At 43.3% G+C, this 25,304-nt stretch overlaps 1 protein-coding gene across 1 annotated transcript in view; it reads right to left on the reverse strand.

Annotated features, from left to right (window-relative positions):
• Positions 1-25,304, reverse strand: part of KLHL29 (kelch-like family member 29) — a 68,200-nt gene that overhangs the window by 35,015 nt on the left and 7,881 nt on the right. Inside the window, exons 2-3 of the mRNA XM_010195147.1 lie at positions 17,632-17,831; positions 11,528-11,787 (exon numbers count right to left, since the gene is read on the reverse strand). Coding sequence (XP_010193449.1) covers positions 11,528-11,787; positions 17,632-17,831 — 460 coding nt within the window. The remainder of the gene's footprint in view (positions 1-11,527; positions 11,788-17,631; positions 17,832-25,304) is intronic.

A 25,304-nucleotide genomic window follows, 5' to 3' on the forward strand; every position in this document is an offset into this window, starting at 1 on the left:
TCCGCCTCTCTTCCAGGAGCTGCTTGGCTCTCACTGCCTTTTTCAGTGGCGTTCTTGTCCCTGTGGTGTGACAGAGCCAAGTCACAGCAGCAGCAGGGACGGGAGTGGGGCAGGGGCCCAGTAAGATGGGAGGGCAGGGAATGGGCTGGCCAGGCAGGTGAGGATGCCGTGACACCCAGGGCTGCTTCCAGGGCTTGCCCTTTCCCCACCCAAATTGAAGGAGCAGGCTTAATTTGGGAGGAAAACAAAGGATTTCTCCTCACAGAAGGAATTCGCAGCTCTTCCCTGCTGGAGAGCCACGTCAGCCTGGTGCAAGCTCTGTCAAAGCTGGGATCTAAATATCCATGTGGAGCCAAAGCCCATGGGTGCCTGCAGGGCCCTGGCAGGGAGATGAGCAGGGTCTCGAGCTGACTACCAGCCCTCCTGACATCATGGCTGGCAATTTTAGGTACAGCCCAAAGAGTTTAGGTCTGGCCACCCTTCAGTTGTTTGGGGATGAAAATGAGAATTGATGAAAAAAGGGCGGAAAAACAACAAAACTCCTTTTTTGAAAAAAAAAAAAGCAACAAAACCAAAACAACCCAAACCACAACCAACATGTGAACAGAGGGTCCGTGGCTCCTTGCTATTACTTCCAGTGTGGCACGGGGCTGAGTAGGGCTTGAGATCTCTTCATCAGCCTCCAAACCAGAAACGAAGGCGCTCCCCTCCTTTCCCTTCCTGAAATGCATTTCTAAAGCGCTTTCTAGGAGGTAAAACGGCTGCTCCCCTTCCCCGGAGTCACAAATGTCAAGCACTTGGCTGCAGATATCTTAATGTCATTAAACGGTACCTTGTAGGAGAGGGAGCAGTGGACATATGGCAGTGGGTGGCAAAGCTCTGATTTCAGGAAGTGCTTTTTTTAAGAAGGTTGGGGGCGTTTAACCTTACGCAAGAGCCAAGACGAAACGTGGCATCGGGACATGGGAATAATGCGGATAGCGGTATGCGGGGGACGAGCCAGACAACCCCCGGCGAACAGGTTAATCCCTACTACAGGCTGCTCAGGAAGCAGAATGAGTCGCTAAAGGGCAGTTTAAATAAAGTTGTAAAATATATGGAGTGTGTGGAGGAGCCAGCACCTTCCCTCAGCGCGGTGGGACACGTCAGCGCTGCCCTGAGGCAGGTCTGCACTGCAAGCATCCGTACCATGAACCAAAACACAGGCGCAAGAAGTTGTGCCACTAAATTAGGATATGGGGTCTGACAGGCACCAGGATGTCCCCAAGTTGAGTGTGAATCAGCATTGGGAAAAGAGCTTCCCTCCAGCAGAGATGGGCAATTCCCACGGGCCCGGCAGACCGACCGCCTCCATCTCCCACTTTTCCCAGAATAAATGGGGCAGCGCCGCTGCCTGAGCGCAGCGAGCTCTCCCTCTCACTCGCCCACCTTGCTTTAATTAGATAAGTGAGAAAATGCGATTCTGTTTCTCTCCTGGATTTCCCCCCCTTTCCCTCTCTCTCCTCTTTTGTCTGAGCTCGTGGCTTATTTTGAAGGGGAATAATAATTAGAACATGTTGCTCCCTTTCATCAGCTTGAAAGTTAATGTCACATATCAAAACCGATGTCACTTTTCACTCTAATTCTTCCCTTTGCTCAAACAGCTAGAAAAAGCCGGCTCTGCGTGTGTGTGTGTGCACACGACCACACGCAGTCTCTACTTGGGCTCATTGCTGATGGCATTAAGGGTACATATAATCGCGGTGTTTTTCACCGAGGGATTTGAAGAGTATGTACCATCGCAGCGTCTTGAGAAGACAGGAGAGGCTTTCATAAACCAACGGCTTTTTGCACCAGCTCTTTTAAGCACTATAGTCAAGGGTGAATTTCATTTAGCCTCGCTGATTTAAGAATATTCAAGTGATTTAGGCAATCAGCAGCCTTTTTCTTTTGGATTCTCCCTTATGAAGGCTTCCTAGCTCTGTTAGCTATGATTGTACTAAATATCCTGCTACTATTATCCTTTTCATTTAGACTGGAATAAGCACCATAAAGCATTTCAACCTCCTTACCATCTGTTATTTGCTCTCCATTCTCTCTTGTCTTTCCGTTGTTCCTTATGCGGCTATGAAATATCGACTGCACCTCCTGATGTTGCCGGTTTTTATCAAAACAGCAGAATACTTGTGCAGGGCACGGTGCTGAATTCAGCAGACAACAACCGCGGTCCCTGGAGCTGCAGTTTGTGCCTGTAACTCTGGGGGCATTTTCTTCTCGCTTCTCAGCTGCGGGCACTGGCTGGGCAAGTAGAAATACTTCTTGGGTCTTTGCTGGGAATCACTTATGACTACTCTACAACCTGCACCACATGCCAGGGTGAAGCAGAGAATATTAATGCCCCTTCTGGCCCAAAATTGAGAGTTATCAGCTCATAGACATGGGAGACCATGCCTCAGTGCCTTGCAAATTGACACCATTATGCAAAAATCTAATGAATTTATTGCTTTAAATGCTAGGGAAGTTTTTGAACACTGTCAGAACTGGTTTTTTTCAAGTGGATGAAGGGAGCTGCTTGGGTTTGGCGCCAGCAGAGGATCTGGTCCATAAACTTCTTGCTGAGCAGTGATGCTGCGGGATACCACCACGGTGCTGGGCATGGACAGGGGCATCCTGAAGGAGCCAGGGCACCACTGCCACCTGAGCAAAGGCTTTTTGGACACTCACTGGGGACATGGTGGAGTAGTGACTTTTGAGAGATGCTATCTGGCCTGCTTCAAGGCACCTATTTCACTAATACCCATTTCAGTGGCTGAACTTCAACCAGCCTGCAATCATGAGTGTGCTTCATAAAAAACAGGGAAAGAAAAATCTTAGATCTCATCTTTCCTTAATTACTGAAACATTTCGGGGCAGAGATTCAGCTTTACATTCATACCCCTAAATAGGTACATACAAGCAAGTATTTACTTGTCAGCTAGACATGTGTAAACTCACGTTATAATTAACAGAGCTTTAGTCAACACACTTAACAGTCCCCAGAGCGCTCTGAGCTGAGCGGCTGCATCACGCACCAGAGGAAGCAGAGAATTTCAATGGCTCCTTCTGGCCTAAGACTGCGAGCCACCAGCTCCTGGGGAAGGGAGCGCGTTCCCCAGACCGTGCCACATTAATTTGTTCACAGTCAGACGTCAACCCAAACTGGAGGGTGATAACTTCTTCCCTCTGGTGCGAATTTTCATATCCACTTGCCCTAGGCGCTGTGCCTGGAAGGCTGCCATCACACTATGAGGGAGCCTAAATGTTATCATTGGGTCAGCGCTGACTCAGAGGAATATATGATCAACACAATGTGCTATACCTTGAAGTTGACCCTTTCAAGCCTTTCCCTAATAATCTGTTCATAACTAAGTTTTAGCTTGGAGAAGAGAAAGCTCTGGGGAGACCTTATTGTGGCCTTTCATCACTTAAGGAGTGCTTATAAGAAAGACTGAGACAGGCTTTTTAATAGGACTTGTAGCAATAGGACAAGGGGCAGTGGTTTGCAACTAAAAGAGTGGAGACTCAGACTAGATATAAGAATAAGTTTTTGCCGATAGGGGTGACAGATGCCCCTTCCCTGGAAACATTCAAGGTCAGGTTGGATGGGGCTCTGAGCAACCTGATCTGGTTGAAGATGTCCCTGCTCATTGCAGGATGGTTGGGTAAGGTGATCTTCAAAGGTCCCTTCCAACCCAAACCATTCCAAACCTCAACAGGTGGGCCAGAGCTCGAGCAAGCTGGATTACAAAACAGTTGAATGCTTTTTTGGGTGTGTTTCTGGCTGGTAGTTTGAGTGAGGACATTTACTTTGCTAAACTTTTTGTGACATTTCTTCTCCTGCTAATTATATCAGTATTATGAACACTTGCTTGCAAGTGGGCTTTGTTCTGGTATCTTCTAAGTCTCAGTTACAAAACCCTCTTCAGTATCACATTAAAAATAATCTTTTTATTTTCAAATCTCTAATCCGGTAAAATCCTCATAGGTATTCTCCAAAAGGACTCTCAGTGTGCTTCTGCATAGACTTGGGCTACAACAGTATACAGTTAATTTTAAAAGGAAATATGTTTACTGCTACAGAGTAAAATTTCCTGCTCCTTAAATGCTACACTGGAAAGCTCTCAAGATTTTTAACATTTTTGAAGTAATGCCCAGAGAGGTTAAAATAACGTTTCCCTCATGCCTTATAACTCATCTGTCTCTCTGGTTTTCTTTTCTTTCTACAAAGGACCTTTTGTGCTATCTGCCTAAAGAAACAGGCTTCAGCTAGAAATACAAATACAGAAGTTCCATTACCCACATTACGACAAGGTTTTGCTCCAATAAACTGCTGTTTCAGCTCTTTATGCATAATTCCAAGAGCATTTTTAAAAAGATAACAAAGTAGGAATATCTTTGATTCATCTGAGAGCAATGAAGGATATTTGTCATCGCACATAAACCCTGGGTTCAAACTTGTCCCGTCTCTTGCACTCACTTGATCCGAGAGCTGCAGCAAGGACCTCCTCAGATGGAGAAAGCCATTGGGGACAGATCTGAAGCAGCATCAGCTCCCTACTGCATAAAGCACCTTCAGATGGGAAGAGAGCACTCTAATTAAATCAAAACTACCCAAACCTCTGAAAACTGCAGATGCTAGTCTTTGGAGCTTACCCCACAGCCAGGTAATGAACCGTCCAGCTTGTGGATGGTGATGGCTGGGAATACGGCGTGGTGGCTGAGTAAGAAGGCATTTTGGGGTGGTGAGGGGTCTTTCCCCACAACCATCTCCAGCCCAGTCTTCCCCAGTGAGTTCCCTGACCTGATATAACAATATTGCCAGCTCCAAGTTTACAAGCCCAGTGGGGAACTGGCTGGTCCGGGAAAGCTGAAGCCATTTCTCAGCTCCCAGGGACTTAGCCACCTTCTAGCCACTGTTTTAAAACCCTCCATGCTTTAAAACCCTCCATGTTTTTGTAGCTCACAGAAATACGCCCTTTTCAGCTAGATTTTCACAGCGCTGTCCTGCTACTTGGCAATGAGAGCACTTGCTTTGATACATCTAACCTCTGGGTATTACAAAGATATGCTGTGCTTCCAGTAACCTCCTACACCCAAGGTCACATCCAAGCCCAGCCTAAGCTCTCTGGTGCACTCGGTATATTTATTAATCACCCGTGTTGATTTCTTGGAATTGCAACGCTGCCTTCAGATTAAACCAAAAGCCTTGGTAGCATGTCAGCCGATCATCTCGTAATATCATGAGATGAACACGTGGTAGGAAATCTGGTTTCCAGGCTCTGGGTTCACCTGGTGGCTCGGTGACGGGATGCCATGTGCATAAACCTCATGCCTAGCAAGAAGGAAAGAGCAGCCCCTCTGTCTTCCTGAAATGAGGTTTCGATGTGACATCTTTATGGCAGCACAGCTGACTAAACACTGTAATGTCATCAGCGCCACATAAAGTGAACTGCTGTCCTCTTCTCCGAACTGTTTGCAAAGCAGCACATGGGTAGGTATTTCTAGCAGTAATATGACGAGAGGTTTTTTTTTTAATATGCAGGAAGATAAATCATTGATCCATCATACTTGAAATTTACCTGATACTGAGGCTTAAAAAACCTCCACTCCTACCATGCCGTCTCTGTCTTGCTGACTAAACTCTATCAGATAAACCCCCTACATTCCCCCAAAGGTTACTAGAGCAGTAAGTGGAGTTTCTCTTGTTTATAGGCAGTCCCCTATTCACACACTCATATGCACACAGATGTGCCACAAAAGCACACTGCCAGCAACAAAACGGCTGAAGCTTATACCATGCTTCACAAAAACAAGTAAACTCCTAACACATCCATCCCTACAAGACATTGACGCAGGAATCTGTGCGCAGTAACTCTCCAAAATGCCTCTCGTCTACAGTGTGACACGGTTTTGTTCCTGGAGGTCCATCCTGAGCGCTGGGGCCAGGCGCAGCACAAGGCAATGCAGTGAGCATGTGTGACGAGCTGCTCACGGACGTGTGTCTTTGTAAGGCCGTTGCTTCAGCAACAGCAGAGAAATATATTTGAAAAAAAACAGGAAAATGTGTTGGAAAAGCCACAAATGAAGAGACTGAGAAGACTGGGAGACAGGGGAGCTCCTCAAACCAATTTAAACTTCAGAGGAATAATTCAGTAGATTTTCAGTCAAGGTTAACCCTTCAGAAAAACTTAAAAGTTTAGTACGGGGGGGGATTTAAGGAACTGCTAATGTGACCTGCATCCCCTTTCCTTTTTTATTTAATGCAGTTTCTTCCTTCAGTATGTAGCTAAGGGCATGTTCCTGCACTGATGCTGTTCCTGCTGCTGCCTTTTCTTTTCCCTCTCTAAGCCTGCACAGGCTCTGAGTGTGTCTGCAAAGGCCTCATTTAAATCTGAGCTCTTTGAGCAGCCCATCCCTGGGAAATCACAGGGGTTACCGCTCATCCCTTGCGTTTTTTGCTTTCAGAGAAATTGGAGCTTCTTGCACTTTCATTATGGCATCTTTTCGAATTTGTCTGCTCTTCCCACAAATCGTTTTCAAAGCATCAGGGTAGTCTGGACTTCTCAAAGAAACCTAATTGAACCGTAATAGAGTGATAGCGCCTAATTCACTTAGGCTCCCCTGGAAGCTTCCTTTTCATATGTATTCCAGCACTGCTTTCCTGAAGCTTAATGCCCTTAAGTACATTGATTGATCAATTAATTTTCTGTTATGATGAACTTAAGTTGTTCATGCTGGTACTAGGTATCAGCATCTGAACATGTCACTGCCTCCCTGTTGCCACAGAGCAGAGTTGGAATTGTGTCAGATTCTCTGTTTCCTTGGAGCAAGCCACTCCTCCGTGTAACTTTGGAGACTCTTTAAAATGTACGTGAGAAATTACGCTACCATCTCAACAGCCCAACCACAAACCAAGGATCTTCCGTGCGTTTTCTCGCAGTTACCAACCCCTTCTCCGCTGTAGGATCTTGCCTCCAAACTGCTATTTGTTGCCACTGCCAAAATATAGCTCATTGGCATTTGTAACGTTTTTGACATAAATCCTCTTCTCTCCTTCATCTTTCCTTTTCTCACTGACACATACAGGGCTTTCAGGTGGGCTCTGTGTTTGCTTAGACTAATTTGCCAAGTCTCAAATTCATCCCAGTGGTCCTTACGGCTGTTACACCCCTTGCATCCTTCCAGGCAACTCCTCTCCTTGGGACTTCAAACATTCATAGACATTTATTCCTCTCTAGCTGTCATTAGGCCAAGTCATGCATATTCACATCTTTTAATCTTTTTTTTCTCACATCAGTTCCTTCAGTCTTTTAATCATTTGTGTTGCTCTTCTCTAAATTACCTCCAATTTGTCTACGCATCTCTGGTTCTCAGGCACCATGAAGATGCTGTTTAGACAAATCTGCCTCTGAGGAAAGTTCATAGAAGGCTTCTTAAGGGCTTTATGATGGAAACATTTCATTTTGCTGCTGGACACTTTGATTTTAAACAGGGTTTGGAAAAAGGACACATGATTATATCCTTGCAGAGTGCAACAAAAGGTGATTGCCATTCATCTGAGCCTCTCGTCTGTCCCTCATCGCTGCAGCACCTGCCTCTCCTCCAGCACCACTCCAGGCAACGTGTTGAAATGTCTGTCCTCTCCTTGCTTCTTGTCTCCCTTCAGGGTGAAAGGAAACCTTCATGCAACTGGGAGTCTTGTTTTCCCAGGCTTTCTGTTATAAATAAACATTGTACTCTATTTTTTATGTCAGGGGAAACAGATAAAACTTTGGACTTGTAGCAGAAGATGGTAAAGCTTCCAATGAGCTTTGGTACGTCCATGCTCTGGGCAGGCAGCAAATTGCAGCATATCCAGCAACTCCCCATCTTCTCCATCCTGTGCCGACACTGGGCATGACTGCAGCTCGTTAGTACCACCAGGTCCTCCCAACAGTCCACATGGGAAGCATCACTTCCCTCCAGCTTATGGTGTAAGAAATGGGGACAGAAAGGTGAAACAACCTCTCCAGGGCCATGCAGAAAGCTGGGGGATGAGTTCAGGTGAAGACTGCTTAGGGCCTGGCAGAAATCTGTGCTTGTTGGGACGGCTCAGAGAGTGCTGGTTTCCAGACAGTAAAGCCTCTATTATACAATATATTTTTTGCATGAGTTCGCTGGAGCTGTAATAAGCTTATCAAGGGGATAACTGTTAGGATAAACCCTACAATCTTGTCCATCAGTCAGGAAGAGAAATAAATAGAAAACCCAGTAAATTCAGCTTTTCCAGATGTGTCAGTCGGCTGCAGGCTTTCACTCAGTGACAAGCAATCAAGAGGACTCCTACAACCAGCGCTCTGTGTCTGCTGGTACAGGAAATTACCTGCCTGGTCCAGACCTCACAGCACAGGCTGCTTCTTTTGGTTAGACCAATTTTACACAACTGCACTACCAGCAGCACTAAAATACCTCCATAAACGCTACCATATGAGCTGGCATGCGGCTCCAATGCACTGGATACAGCTATTTACCAAATCCTTACTTAACACATTTGTAATTCTCTGAACTTCCTCTTTGTCCTATGTAGATGGATCAAGTAACCTCTAAAGCACTGTTATTCCCTCTTTGTAACAAGGCTCGGGTGTTGGTTTTTTGTAATGCCACTTTTATAAGCACCGTAAAACTTTGTATGAACAAAACCTGCAGAATTAAGTCAGCCAGAGCACAGCTTTTCAACTTGTCTTGCAAACAAATCCTGGTTCCTTTCCTGCCACTGCCCTCCAGCCTGGTGCAGAAAAAAATAATGAAAGCAGAAACAATTACATACCCAAAGAAGAGCTTTTAGTGGCAAGAAGTGCAGAAAGAGAGCAAACCCAATGCCATTCCAGGAGAATGGGAGGCTCAGTTGAAAGTCTCCTTCCTAGAGGCTCTCAGAAAGGGATTGGACAGGAGGGGAGGCAGTGATGGATAAGTTGTTGTAAGTATGTGGCACAGTTTGCTGTCATTTTAATCACCTGCTGTTGGAGCTACTAAAAATAAAAATATGATGATAGAGCCTGGCCTGGAAGGCAAAGGGAGATGGGGAGACAGGAAGAAAGTGCAGGCCCTGGAGATCCAGGCCCTGAGAGATTTTACTGCCAGGACTGCCTTTGGGAGAGAGAAATAAAACCAGAGTGGTTGCCAGAGGAGTGCAGCAGAGCAGGAGCGATGTCTTACCAGGACTGTTTGGGGCTGTTGCAATCCATGGCTAAAACCTGTCCAACAACCCTCCCAACAGATCCCACCGGCTGATTGCAGACGCTACAGTCCTGTTGCTGCACTGGTGCCCTCCCATGCTGGCTCCCCAGCCCAAAGAGCCAAAAAAGCGCTGAGTGAATCCATCTCACCCAACAGTGAATAAAGTCAAAATACCCATGCACAGCTCCTAGAAGAGGCCCATCCTGCGCTCGCTATCGCCACGGTGCCCGGTTCTGCAAAGCTCTGAGCAGCCTGTGCACCTCGCAGGAGATGGGCAGTTCCTGGCATGGCAGGCCTTGCTGCACACCAACTGCAAATTTTCACTCATCATCTTGATCAGAAATAAGATTATTTAGGTCTATCTTCCAAGCTATCCACTGTCAGTGCTATTTGTTCCTGGGCTCTGAAAATGCAGAAGTCATTACTGTAAAGATGGTACTTTTCATGGTAAGTACAAGTTCCTACTTTTAGAAAATAAGTACCTATTTAACTAAGAGCTTTATAATAGATCAAGGAGTGCACAGAGTACAAAAAAAGTGAGAGCTACAATCCAAAGAAACTAGTTTAGTGGTAGGACTGGGCATGAAAATAGTTATCTTCTTGGTATCTTTAATATTAATTTATTCAAGACCCTCAACTCTGGATAAATACAAATTAAAAATTAAAAGCCCTTGTAAAGTAATGCATGAAACCAAAGCACCACAGAGAAATTTGGAGAAGCAAATAAAACTGCCATCGTAAACTACAAAGGCACTGCAGAAGCAGGGTAGAGGGGAAGGCAATTTGGGAATAAAAAAAACCAGAAAACCAACCCAACCGCAACAGGAAAGGGAGAGGAGATGGTGGTGGTGGCAGCAGCAAGAGTGAGGCAAGAAAAACCACCACTTAAAAAAACAAATTCATAACACCACCGCAGTAGGGCGCAGAGGGAAATGTCTAAACCAGCAATTTTGAAAACATAACTGGGACCACCTGGTGAGTGACACCTTCTGTGTGCACCAGGCAAACTGGCTCCTGCCGCAGGGCTCCCGTACTCCGGCCTCTGGGAATAATCCCTGAGGTTGCAGTGGGTTCAGAGCTGCACAGAGCTGACTGCTGTCATCAAAGTTAAAGCCAGAAGTGAAATAAAACCATGTGTTATTCAAGGCCAGTGAGAGCCAAAAAGAGGCCCATTTCAAATCAATGACACTGTGTAAATGTTTGAGGCATCCCCAGCATGTGGAGGAGGTGGTTGGAGAGAGTGGCAGGTCTCCAGCACAGGATGGCCCTGCTGAAGTGCATCAGCCACTCGCACAGGGCAGGACAAGTTTAGGGAAAGCCCCTGGGAGGTGCAGGCAGAGGGCAGGGGCTGAGCCGGCAGTGCAGGCAGCAAGGCTTGGTCTGGCATGGAGTCTTCACCATCCTTAATGCCCTCGGCCTCACCCAGCAGCCCAGTGAGGCTGGGAATTGCTATTTATTCCACTTTCTGGGTGAGGGACTTTGACCTCCAAAAGAGGGGCAAGGGGGAAAACAACCTTCCCCTTCTGGGGGCTGTGGGGAGAACTGGCCTCCAATTGCAGAAATTTGGGGTTCAGACCACCACAACTGACTACCCACAAAAGCCAACTTGCAAGGCTGCACAGAAGGCAAGTGGTAGGTTTTTAAATATCACCAGAGAAGTCTTCTGGTCCTAAGGACGATCATCAGCCTCCAAACAGTTGTTGCTTCTAGCATTTCTCTGGAGACAGTGCTGAGCAAAGTAATACACTTGGTTTCTTAAGTCAAGAGCAGACTGTATAGCTCGGATGGTTGAAGAAAGACTAACTCTAATAAATATATCATACCCAAGGGGTTATCTACGCAGACAATAAAGATATAGAGTCTTTTTTTTTTGTTATGCACTGAAGTTACACTCATTCAGCATGTGGCATCAAAAGAAATACAGATTTTCTGACAGATTTTTATTTCCCACTGTTACTAAAATGCATCCCCTTCTTAAAGCAGCATCTCACACAACTCTAATCCTTCCTGATTTATCTCCGATCAAGCCCGCAGCCAACCACTCAAGGCCCTAACTTTGTACCATGCATGTCACAAATGAGATTTTGATTCTAAATAATCAGATATGACGATGATTTTGAAATTATATACAGTTGGTGCATAGCCTGCATTCCTTTTCTCTTTTTCTTTCATTTGAACTGCCCATCCCATCTCCTACGCACCCTCATGTTTAAAATTGCATGGGGATGGTTTCTATTTTAAAAGAGGCATTCATGGGAACACAGCAGAGCGAGGCTGCTGGGATTATTTTTACCTGAGCTCTGATTGCAGCGTCCTTCTTAATCCACTTTATCACTGTTTCATACACCAGCTCCTCCGCTTTGGTGTTCAGGCTGTCATTGGACATGTAGGAAATGAAGTCGTCTTTTGAGATATTAAGGATCTCTTCTTGGTTTGCCACCTCAGGGAAAATCTGCAGGGCGTATGCTTTGGCCATGTTGTATAGTTCAGTGCACTGCATGGCTTCAGCCATGGCTAATATTCCTAAGCAGTTGCTAGCAGTCAGCTGTTTTTCTAAAAGGAGGAAAAAAAAACCAAACCCAAAACCAACAAGTGAGGACTATTAAAAGAGAGATTCACATTTTTACCAAGATCATGAAAAAAATAAGCATCACAGCCAAATCTCCAACCCTAATTAATTTCAGAGAGGTAATTAAATGCAGCATCCTGGGTTACTTTAGGATGGGGGTTTAAAGTACAAAAATCAACGTCTGTTTAACAACTGACCTGGGGAAGGGAGAGAGAAATGCACTGGGTTTGCTTTTCGTGTAAGCCTTCACAGAACACCAGGGAAACCTACTGACATAACAGTACTGGGGCTTCCCAAGGGACGGGAACCCAGCCAAGCGGCTGCTGCTTTTCCTGCCGCCTACAATGTTGCTTTAAGAAACAGCAAAGATGTAAACGCCAGTGCAGACACTTAAGAACAAATGCAAACAGCACTAAGGACATTTCTGAGGATGCTGCAGTCGCTTTATGATAATTTTTGCCCTGTTCAGCTACTAAGCTACTTCAAATAAAAAAAAAAATCCTCTCCCCCCCCCCTTTTCTTTTTCAAAGGAACTTTGTTGCTGCTGAATGTGATGACATCCCTTATGCAAAACACAGATTATACTAACGCCTTCTGTTAAATGTTGTGTAGTGGGTTTCAAAGAAAATCATGCACAGAGGAGAGAGCATTATCTCCTACCCAGCAAACAGAAGTAACGGCACAGTGTGTAGCTTTGCATTAAAACTGCGCTACGCCATACATTTGACTGTACTTTCTTTCTTTTCAGCTATTCTGAAGAAAAACCCACCAATTTCAGACATTTATAAGAGGAACTCTCAGATTCTTCTCAGCTTTTGTTAACCAAGCCACTACTAATAGGCAGAATATATTCTTTTAAGATACAGGACCAAGAAAGGAAAATAAATGAGGGAGAGGCAGACAGCAATAGATCACAAAAGCATCGGTACCAGCAGCAGGCTTCTGCGCTGCCAGAGGAGAAGTATATCACATTTGGGCAGTGTCATATCCTAGTGCACTATTTCAGAGCTCCGGACAGAAAAGTGCCATAGCCCCTCATCTCTTCAAACACAACTCCCGTCACATTGCTTCTGCTGGAAATGCTTGGGGATTTTTCTCTACGCCCAGCTTCTGCTTTCATCAGATTTAAAACCTGCACATTATCTCTATGTGGCTTTTATTAAAATGGGATTATGACCTAGTTTTACTGTTTTTTTTTAACCTGGCATGAGATTAGGAGTTTTGTGTTTTGTCTTGGGCTTCCCCCTTCCCCCTCCCAGTTCTTTTTGTTTTCTTTTACAGATCCAGCAATCCTGAAACTAGGTTATCTCATTTTACATCAGTTGATTGTACTGACTCCAAGGAGCCCATTTCCTCAAGCAGACTGGAGCAGTGGCACTGTTTGCTGTCAGTAGATTTTGTCACTCAAAGACTGCCCAGAGGCAGGCTGCAAACTGATAGCTATGAAGCACAAAGCTCCCCAAATGTCTCTTTTCCAAATAAAACCAAACCCCAAAACGTCTTCCAGGTTCCTTGGTTCTGTCATTGGCACAGTTTCATGTATACATACGGCTGGGGGTAAAATAATGATCTAACGGAGCCCAAAACTCTCATCATCACTTGGCAAACTCTCAAGTCAAAGACAAATCTGTCACTGTTCCACCTTATCCTCACAGGGTTTACAATAAAGGTAATAACCAAGTTTGACTCATTAAGCAGCTGTTTCCTAGCATTCGATGGAAAAGACTTGCAAGAATGAATCTTTGCCTTTGAGGGACTGGGTCTGCCTCTATCAACAGATTCCTATACCAGCCCCAGTTGAGCCTGTGGCATGGGGCAGAGAAAGCACTGGTCACGACTGGTTTCTTCTGAGCTGAATGGGTTTTTCTACCTCTATCAATGCTGGGTGGCTGACGCAGCCTGGTACACTGGTGTCCAAGCAGCTCCATGTTGTCCCTTAGAGATTCCCTCCTTCCTCTTCCCTGAGAAACTGCTCGGTCACAGATCCAAATGATGTTATTCCTGCCTGATCCAGCAAGTGTGATAGGGTCATTTAGAGAGGGGTGCTGGGGAGATGCAGGTTGCAGGATGTTCAGGAGACTGCAGATGCACTTCTTCGCACTTCATCACTTCTGATGTGACGAGCACCATGGCAAGGTGGGCACAGCGACGCCTTCTTAAGATGAGGGCTGGCGTGTGAACTACAGGGATTCATTGCAGGTTAGCAAGATAGAGCCATAAAATCACAGAATCATTTAGGTTGAAAAAGACCTTTAAGACCATCGAGTCAAACTGTTAACCTAGCACTGTCCACTCCACCACCAACCCAGAGGTTGGGGCAACAGCTATAGGAGGTGAGGAAAATCTGTATTCTGTGAACAGAAAAAACCACACCCTCCATTTTTCACTTCTGACTCAAAATTTGGAGGCAAGATTGATCTCTCTTGATTCCAGCAATCAGATAGTGCTCCTGTACACTCATAAACAAACAATTCCAAGAAGCAATGTGGTAGTATCTCGGATTAATCTGGCAACTTTTTGGATAATAACTTCAGGATGAACAGAACTGTGCCATACCAATGCCTGTTACTTTTCACTGACTATAAAGAGAGCCTACATGATTAATTATATACCTATAAAATACAACCAATCCCAAGTGACTGCAGTCTGAGGGCACTTCTGGATGCCGTCACAACAAAGACAGCTACGGATCAGTTCTGCCCCATCTGCTCCTGAGTTCTTTTCCTCTGGACACTGACACGTTTACAATAATTGCTGTCTTTGCCACAGTGACACGGGACTTGTACCAACACATTTTTTTGGACTTTCACCTTAAGCCCATCCAGAACATGACTGCTGACTACTAAACTATTCCCGGCAGTCAAGGACAGTTCATAGCAGACTTACGAGTGGACTTCAAGGATATCCGATGTAATCTAGTAGGTTCTCACTGGTTTGAGACAGTGCTGGATAGTATATCTGTTTCCATGCAAGTCACTATATTGCAGATCAGCAGCTGGTATTCTCCTCTTGTAATAGATGTGATTTTGGAATGGGAGCCTGTGCAGAGTCATCATGAGATAATCAGCCAGACAGACTGCTAAGACTGCAATTCTGGGAGTGAGATGAGATAAATTCAGAGATAGATAGTATGTAGGAAGGGTAACTCAGCAGGATTGTGGTAGCAGTATGATGGAAGCTCAGTGGTTGATGTAAGCCCCCTTTGTGCCCATAAAGTACTCTATTTTCACTTAGAGATGGTTTCTAGACAATGACTTGAAAATCACTAAAATTAACGTAAACTGTGCATTTCCTCATCACACTCTGTGTATATTCTAATGGGGATCTTATTCCTCAGGTATTCCTACTAGTGTCAAAAGCATGTGAAGGTGGGAGATGGGTGGAAGGCTTCCAAATGCTTTCATTGTCCAAAAGATTTCACTTCCCATGTGAGTCTGTTCCTCATTTCTCTTATGTCCAGATATGGTTGATGCTTCAGTTTCTCCAGTCCTGGGCAGCATGGTTCTCCAGTTGGCTCAAAATACTCCACCTTGGATGAGCAAAAAATGACTGCAATACTTTCCCTTGAATTCTTAAGGACCATAGAGGCCTCTTCTTCCATTGGGTTCTTGTGCCTGTTCATGCAGGATTCATCACTGCTCCATCATTCAGTTTTTCTCATAGCTCCCTTTCATAATTTTTGCAAACTTCTTCCCCTTGCCCAGGAGACAAAGAAAATTCAGAGCTCAGAGCTCTTGCTCTTCTCTATTCTTCTCCATCAGTCCAACAGCTTCCACTGACTTCTTTAGACTTAAGGGAGGATAATTTTATTTTATCAGCAGTAGGCTGAAGTACAAGCTAAGGATTTGTTCACTCCTGTGATGGGTGTCCCTGCACCATGGACCCAAACTGTGATGCTGCTGAATCTCCTGAAATCTGATTTGAGCCATGGCTGTGTTGACAGTGTAAAACAAATATGAAAAAAAAGAAAGAAAAAAGAAAAAAAACCCTCAAGTCTTCAGCCATATGGATGGAGGAAATACCTATGATGTCCTGACCAGTTTGCAAACATTTGCCCAGTTATCATATGGCGCCTGTACGAACTTGTCAGCATCATTGCATCAGACAGCACAAAACTGTTGTCATTTCTCATGGTCTAGACAAAAGCAGAGGAGACAGTGTGTGGGGGAGAAAACGTGGCTATAATTATCCCACTGAAGCTGGTTAAGAAATCTCCTGTTGAAGTGAAACAATTTTCCTGACACAGTTGCAGCATGTTTCCACCAGAAGGTGCAAGTAGATCCGGGGTACCTCTGCCCAACTCTGAGGAGGCCCAGTACAGAGACACAAGAGCTGCCTGGACATCAACCAGTTAGGATCCTGCTGGAGCTTCACAGCTGAGGCTGACCTGAATTTCCCCTGAGATGGTGCTGTGCTGAACAGATCTGTTAATGTGAGGCTTTTACTTCCTTGGACTTCTCTTTGGACTTCTCTCCATTTCTCTCACTATTCAGACATTGCCACTGATGGGAATCACTGTTTATACTGATGAATCCTCTGGAAACCCTAGGAAAACCCCTTATTTTTAGCATATTTTTGCTTTGTGAGGAATAGAGGTGGCTGGAAAGAAAAGAACACAGCCACAGAGAAGACAAAAGGCTTCTCCTTAAACTTTTTAGATGGGAAATGCTCTACTATCTCTGTAGAGCAATCCCGTCACAGCTATAAATAAAAATAAGCAATTACACTCCATGAATTCTCCAAATGAGAATACAAAATTCCAGCGACTCCCCATATATCACTGAACTTAGAACCAACTCTACTATTTCATACCATAACATGGTTCACTGAATTCAAATATTAACTATCAGAAATGAGAAATCTCACATTGATTTAGAGAAATAAATGTATTTTGGTTTTGTGGCTGAATCTTTAGAGATAGTGCAACTTAAACAAATCTGTTCCTGGCGAGGCTGTAAGATCTAATCCCTTTAAAAGGTGGTGAAGGGAAGCTGGGGGAAAGCAGTTTTTTAATGAGTGCAACATTTTCTAAACTCTCATTTTCCACACTCTGCAATTCTAGATGTCAATTTTAAATAAGAACTGCCCACAAAGAACCTATAGTTCATGTGGGTTGAAGATATATTTGGGGTTCCACACCAAGTTGAGGGAGCCTGAATAGAAATCAGATGTCCACAAAAGGTATTTCAAACTTGGACATGGGAAGTAAGATAAGGCTCACACTTTTTGTATTAATAAATCTGCGTTAATAATTTGTAAATGGTTACTGTCTCATTAACTGATATTATAGTCATGTTAGTGAAGGAGTGGTGTGTGATACAGGCAGGAATTTGAACCAACATGTGTTTCCTTTGGGCTCCAGTTCTGGTTCCTCTTCTGCCATGACAGAAATTGGGCTGGATCTTCCAGTTCAGACCAGTAAAGCTGAGTTAGCTGAGCTGGTGACCTTGGACTGTTCTGAAATAGTCTATATTGGAAATCATACAGAAAATGCAAGGAGCAGGATAACATGGTGCTCTGGACAAGAAGGAATGGACTTCTAATGTTCCACCACGAGTGGAACAGAGGCACTCATGATGATGTTGCTCTGTACACCCAGGGCACACCAGTTACCAAGGGAGGGCACAGCAACTGGTCTTTCCCATCCACCATTTGTGATGACAGGTATTTTTATTGTATTTTATTGTATTTTATTTTAATTTTGTTTTGTTTTGTTATATTTTATTTTAATCTTTGGTTTTGTAATTATCTTTTAAGAGTTGTTAGATGAAAGGCTTACAAACCTTAAAATGAGACCTTAAAATCGTGCTAGATGGAGTGACTCTTACCTAGAAACGAAACGCAGACTTTACAGAAAGTGTGAAACTGGAACTTGCTGGCAGCTTCCAGTAGGGTTTTTGCATTGGCTGAATCTATGATCAAAGAACCTGTATAAACAAACTCCAGGAGTAATTCCAGGACATCCGCAGTGAGGTTGGACATGGCCAATTCCAGCTTCTCTCCGCTTCTGCTACTGTCTCGTGGTGACCTGGTAACAGCAGACAATTAAATTATGGACATTACACCATCCCCATTTTGTTGGCATTTATTGATTAGTGAGGGCTAGAAAATCGCTTTGCACCTCATTATATTTGTCCATTTTTTTTTTGTTTACGGAACTGAAGAATTTGAATTTTAAAATAACTGAACTTAAAAACTTTAACTGGATCTGAAAGAGAAGAGTCTTAAAGCAAGTCTTACAAAAATCTGTTTATTGCTACTCTGCATTTTCATGCAAAAACAGTTGCAAAAGAAAAGGAAAGGAAAAGAAAGAAAGAAAAAGAAAAACGAATGAGCCAACATTAATGAAAATGAGGAACAGGATTAGCTTTCAAAGGGAAACAATACATTTTAACTTCTTGGTTAACATCTCATCTTCTGTGCATAATGTAACTGTTAAGGAAAGAAACACTCTCCAATTTCAAGAGAAAAGGTCATCTACTTTTTTCAGGAATCCAGCACTGGAATAATTTTAAATGTCATGTGCATTTAAGGATACATTTAAAGACCTTTTCATAAAAAATAACAATAACAAATATTAATTTCTATTTAGCTTGAACTTCTCAATATATCATATTGAAGTATAGATATATGCATATACAGGTGTTTATATATAAAGAGATAGATATATGTTTATTCTTACTCTAAAAATCTATTGTTCCCTTTTAGGCACTAAAAAAAGGAAGCCCTTCATGGCAATTGCTTTGAAAACTGAATACAAGACAAGATAGACAGACAAAATGGTTAGAGCAAAGAAGGGAGAGGGGGGAAAACAACAACCAGCTCTGCCACAGGAAGCCAGCAGCCATCCTCTAGGAGTTTCATGACTGTGGCCTATGGTTTTTCCTGCACGAAGTGCTGAACAATTTGGGGATCAAAGTATCTCCTGCATTTGAAGTGTGGATTAGTGCTCGTGAAATTATTGGACAAAAAGAAAATGATACTGAATTAAAGTAAGGGCCCAGTTCTTAATGCATGGTTGGCTGATGTGTCTGCAACACTAAAGACAGGTTACACCTGAAAGACAAAAGTGATCATAAATTTGGTAACATCAAGGAGGGGAGGGGAATCTGTTGGAGTAAGAAAATAAACTCTTTTAATGGTTAGGACCATCCAGCACCTTCTCAAAGAAACATGAACTTCTCCTAGACACTGGACGGTCAATGTCTGCTCGCTCCAATTCTGCTGGAGTACTTGCAAAAGCCATTGCGCGATGGACACAAATCCGGCATACGATGCTGTGTGACTGTTACGGACTGGCCAAAGCACCACTTTTCACAGGCAATGCCAGCTTTCAGCATGAGCAAGAGCACTGCCAACCTCTTGAGTTCACAGAGCTGCCTAGAAAGGTGGTGTCAGACCTCTACTACCGTAACGGAGGAAAAGTAAACAACAAAAGGCTCAATTTTGTTACCTCATACAACAACATGAGACCCCACCCCACCCATCCCAATAACCCCTAAAATCATCTGGGGAAATGCTTAAAATTTGCAGTGGATGCTTTGTGACTGGTCTCCCATTGATAGCCCTGTTCAAGTCAAGGGCACAGCTTAATTTATACAAATCAAATTTATACAAATCAATCAGGATCAAAGTTTTAAAGAGGTTTTATTTTTCTACTGAAATTATTTAGATGGTGCCCGTTATCACAATGGAGGAGCAGCTAGCAGTCCTTAATTTCACCTGCTTCTCTAAGGTAGGGAACAATGGTTATTCCCATTCACAAAGGGAAACTGAGGCACAAGGAGACAAAATCACTTGACTAAGATCATAGGAAGTCAGGGGCAAAGCAAGGAACTAAATCCCATCTTTTAATTGTAAATATTAGACTACCCCTTAGCATGGGAGTATAGGTGGGTTAGATCCTATTCCACAAGCAGATGGAGAAGAAAACATACTGATCACGATACCCGTGGTACCCCTACATGCACAGATGTGCACGCTGCCCTGAATCCTTATGCTTTATCACACCACGATATTCTTGCTGAACTGTGCATATGGATTCAATTTTGCACTCAAGGCAGGAAACCTCAGGTGTCAAAACAGAAGAGCTGCCATTTCCTAGATCCTCAAGAAGATGTCACAAAATGTTTTGTTTCTTTCTTTCTCACACTCACATACCAATAACATTTCCCGTATCTGATTTATCTCCAGTTGTGCACACATCCGGTGCTGCACCCTGGGCTATCAAAATGCCTCCTGGTACCAAGGTAATTCTTGCTGAATTGTTTCCAGAAGCAGTTTGTACCTGACAGCGAGTTCATATACACATGTCCTTCATAAGGACATTGCCTAAAATTTAAGTGAGATTTGGAGGTACCCAGGAAGTGACAGAACCAGGCTCTATGCACTGTGGGAAGCCCCACCATAAGTGTTAATTTATTTAACGCCACTAATTGCACCGTGCTGATGATGGCTGTGGGACTGACCACACATGACCCGGCAGGAATCGTGCTCTTTTTCCCAGCACAAAGGAAAGGATGACGTGACACCAGTGTCAGCTTAGAAACATACCCACGCTAGCAACAACTGCGAGCTGCTATTTTTCAGAATAATTAAGTAATAATCTCTTTTACTTTGTAATACACCAAGCAATAAACTGCTGCTGCGATTGATTAAATGCCAAAGAAAAGCTAAGGTGTTTAATCAATCACTAGGGCCACTTACGGCAAGTATAATACAAAGCTACAGAGATTATTGATATTACACAATGAGCCAGAAATGGGAAAGAAAATCACCCCTGCTTCTTCCTCTGCGATGCCTTGAATGTGTTGTGCTGCGTTGCCTGGGCTTTCTGAGCAATGAGCGCTTTGACTTCACCTTTAGCTGGACCAAATACTGAGCCAAAGGGAAATCACAGCCACACCGGTCTCCGTGCAGGGGATCTGGCCTGGTATGGACTGGAGAATGGATGGAGAATTGGCTGGCGCAGGTCCCAAAGGCTCAAAAATGAGTTTCTGAAGACTGGAAGAAAATAACGCAGGGATGTGACTGAAGTGGGAAACGCAGACATAAATTTCCATAAATTTCTTCTCGGAAATTATTTCAGTGAATCAGGTTGTGGCATCCCCCTCCAGGCCTGACTAAAGCTTTCTGTGCTCCTTGTTTTCACATATATTAAAATACCAATATGCTCTGTGCAGTTATACTTCATATATTTGGGACAGAGCCTTCGCTTAGCTACTCTACAGGCACTGCAGTGAAATGGCTAAAGCAGCACTACAAGAACAGAATTTAGTCCTGTAAATGCATATGCAGTGGATTGGGGAAAATCATAAATGGGGCATCCTGCATCACATCAGGGCGAGTTTTTGTCAGTGGCATTGGTAGATGCAAACATTTAAAAAAGCCTGCTCAGAAAAGCAGTGACTTCTTCCCTTAAAGCTGGGAAAAGACACAGCTCTACCTGGTACATACACCTCTGTTCCCCCTCTCCTGGCACAAACATGGCATATTTTGGGAATGGCGAGCCTGCCTGCTTCATGTTTCAGTCTCACCTGAAGCCAGGCAACGTACACTTATTGTCCGTGGACATCATTAAATGTGGCACATACTGCTATTTGCCCTGCGAACTCTAAAGTTTAAACAGAATGATGTCATTTTATTGGCCTTGTAATCATTGCTCATATTATAAAGGTCACACATTTCACACTGTGGCAGAAAATCAATAGCTCTCCCAACAGCCTCTGGGGGAAAAAGTTTTGCTTCTGAAGAATAATATATAATAAACAATTTTAGTCCTTACTTTATCAGGGCTGTAATCTTGGAGAATAGCTACAGTAAAAATCTGGCAAAGGCTGATATATAAACTCATTAAAATTAGGAAGTGATTTAGAATAGGACTTTTTAAAAGATTTATCTTGAGCTAAACAGCAAAGAGGTTTGTTTAGGTCTACATTTAAACAAGCTCCAAGAGCTCTTTAACAGCTTAATTTTATGGTAGCTGTTGGGGAATTTTTTCAGATTTACAAACCATCTATTTTTTCCAGCAAGGTGATAGACCTGAGAAACGTGCAGGCAGAACTGAACCAACAGATAAGCAGGAAGCACAGGTTCAGTCTGAATGGGTAAGGGGGAGTTACTGAAAAATATTCCGTATTGTCTGCAATAATAGGTCTAACAAAATAAAGCCAAGGACTTTGGACGTACTCTGGCTACTTATCCTTCAACTTAATTACTTAAACTAGAGAAGACAAAGGCACAGGGAGCCTTTTATAGCAAAAGATGGCTCGGCTACACTCTCAAATAACAAATCAAAATCGGTGTCCCTTTCTGTTAACTAATATATAGAAAAGAGCTAAATTGTTTGAAACCTGATAGCAGGAGAAATAGTCCCAAAACCTCATCTGCAAGACTAGGAGTGGATCTGACAAAAGTAGAGAGCTTCACATTTTTGGTATTCATTTGTCCTTGAAAATCATTTCCATACATGTAATACACACAGACAAGAATCAGCACTAGTATTTTCATGCTTAATAACAATGCAACCGAGTTTTCCGTATTTTGAGTTATAAATATATGTATATCTATGCATTTTCCCTGTGTTATTTGTATCCACACGTTCACTTAAGAGAACTTCTGTGAGATTCAGTTCAAAACATTTAACACTGAGAGGCCTTGATTTGCAAAGCCACATTTAGAGTCCGGCTAAAGTAGCTGTGTAAATGAAACACCGCCAGCACATCAATTTGTCAATTTATGGACAGCACTACCGCCTCTAATTCAGGCTTCCCTCCTGGTTTGGATATGCTGCCTTTAACCGGCTTGCAACATTATTTTGACTGACTCATAGTTTGGCTACAGCCTTACTCAATTTTAGATCAAATATGAAAAGCTACCTATACCCGGTACAGATGCCAGCCAACTCTCTGTTTACAAGCTATAGTCACAAAGTCAAAACAAATTCTGGATGTTCAAAATGGAGCCATCTGCACGGAATAAACATGAAAAATGTGAAACATTTTATGAAAATGTACATTACTGCCTAGGAACAGTTGGTTCAGCTTCCTCCCAGGCTGCCTGGTTGGGAACAGGAGGACTGACAGAGTTGGTGACACCTATTTACATTCAAAACCATATGACTCACTGCGCCGTAGACTCAAGGGTATGACGTATGTTTAAGCTTTGTGGTCCAAAAGGGCACTGAAATAAATGATTATCTTTAAAAATAACAACACATTCAGAACCATCATTTGTGATCTTTCCCCGGGCTCATGGGACTTGGCGTGAGTCTATCTCTTTCTGTCTCTGCAAGGTCCATCACTTCTGTTTGTGAACAGAGACCCCACCACCATTACCACTTCTCCCAGCAGGAGACAGCAGCAATGAGCTGGCTCCGTAATATCTCCTCATGATATCTTGCTCATACTACACTCAGAATTTATTTTTAACAAACAGGAAATAAGACTGCTTCTGGTAATGCCATAAAAAAATTTGCTATCTTTGACTGTCTATTGCTTAGGATCTCACACAACGCAGGAATTTGAATATCTTCCACTAAAAGCACGTTTGCACTCACAGAAGGCCATGGGACTGTCGGCATGCAGGCACGAGGTCCAGCTCTACCCTCAAGCCTGTACTTTGGGTCTGGTCCCCCCCTGCACAGACCAAAGCAATGGCCCGTCCTGCTGGTCAGCTGCCTCCTGGCCCCTTCACCTCGCGCCCTCCCAGGATCTGCCCCATCAGCTCCACATGCCAATCTTGCTGGCTTGCTTTCATAATTGGGAACATAAATGTTTACCCTACATTAATTGTGTTCCCATTCCACTAGAGCAAAATATTTGCTACCAAGATAGATAGGACAGAAAAAAATCAAATTAAATTGCTTTGTTCCCTGGATAGTGTTTTGGTCTCCAGAAAACAGGAAATCCAAGATTTTTATGTAAGATGAAGTGCTTAAATGAAGAGAAGCTACTTCTTTTTATCTCTGTCAAATTATTTTGATTACCAAAGAAAGGACTCCAGACTGGGATAGGCAGCTTCTCATGAGGTTTAAGAGTCTGTTAGCGATGTGCTCATTAAAAACTCCTGTTCAAGTCTATACAATTTAGACTGAACATCTTGTTTACTGTGGAAGTAATCCTTAAAGCATTGAAACTCCAGGCATCGAAGAGAGTGCAACGTTGCTGCATCTTAACTGTCCACTATTTGACTTTTCATCATCTTCAGAGTTATTAATGGTTCAAAACCCCCATGCCTATTTATCTTGGAAGAAGCAACAAAGAAACTTAAGTTATATTATAACCAACTTTCAGCTATGAACAGAAGAGACACGACACTCTACGTGGAAAGTTGTATTTCATACCGAAGAGCTTGATTTATCATAATTACACACTCATGAGATATAAAAGCATAGATGCCCAAACATACCAACATACATTTCCACAACACAGGCACCAAGATGCATGTGCGTACAGAGGTAACAGGTTATTTACTGAGGTATTCGAGTTTATGCAGCTGCAAGGTAATCAATCATGTAAATGATGACAGGAAGGGACATTTATAGAGCAACATCACTGCAATATGTATGTCGTAAGGCACTGAATGTTCTATTAAATAGGACTTTAAAAAACATAAATTACACCCTCGCATTGCTTCTCTTTTGGAATTATTTTATCAGCTCAAAATGTATTAACTTGCAAATCTCTGCCTTCGTTATACTATCTTGTAGATAAATATTATCTTTGAGCCTCAGCCACTATCCATCTGTCTCATGAGAGACGAAAACATATACTGTAATAGCACTATTGTACGATTACGATAAAGAACTGGTAAAATCACAAGATTAAATAAATTACATTGTTTAAACACAGGCCTGCAAATTTGTCATGAAAATTTACCTGACCAACAAATCCATTTGCTCACTTTTCCCCAGGATGTTGATACAAATAATGTTCCTTGTTCCAGGCAAACAAAATTTGGCAAGACTAGTGTAACTTATTAGGGTCAAACGCTGCCAGTTTGCACCTGCTCTATCAGAAGAAAATCAGGAAAATTAATGGCTGTGAGCTCAGGCATGCACTAGCAGCTCCTGTTAATTCACCATCACAGAAATGATCATTACAAACCAAGAGGAGCAACGGGATTAACGGTGAACGCTTTTGTTCACGGACAACATGGCCAGAATAAAATAAAACAAACAGAAGAGCCATGTCTGCTGTGTATCCTCAATGCTTTTCACCGATGAAACACAATCTAATTGCTCGGTCAAGACCGTTTCCAAAGGCGCAGATCACGCTGCGGCATCAGGGATCACAGCTGGAGGCACAAATCTGCCTCCCCGCTGAGATTTAAGAAAGGAGATGAGGAGTTTGAAGATGCCGGCTTAAACGACTGGCAAGCAAATGGAGAAGTGAATAGAGAGTGCCCTTGGAAGAACAGCATTTTGTGACCCAGACTTTTGGTAGGGACTGAGAATAAGCTGGATCTCACAAGGTACTACTAGTGGGAAGTAAAAAAAAAC

Source organism: Mesitornis unicolor, unplaced genomic scaffold (genome assembly GCF_000695765.1).
Source record: "Mesitornis unicolor isolate BGI_N332 unplaced genomic scaffold, ASM69576v1 scaffold3242, whole genome shotgun sequence".
Lineage (NCBI taxonomy): Eukaryota > Metazoa > Chordata > Aves > Mesitornithiformes > Mesitornithidae > Mesitornis > Mesitornis unicolor.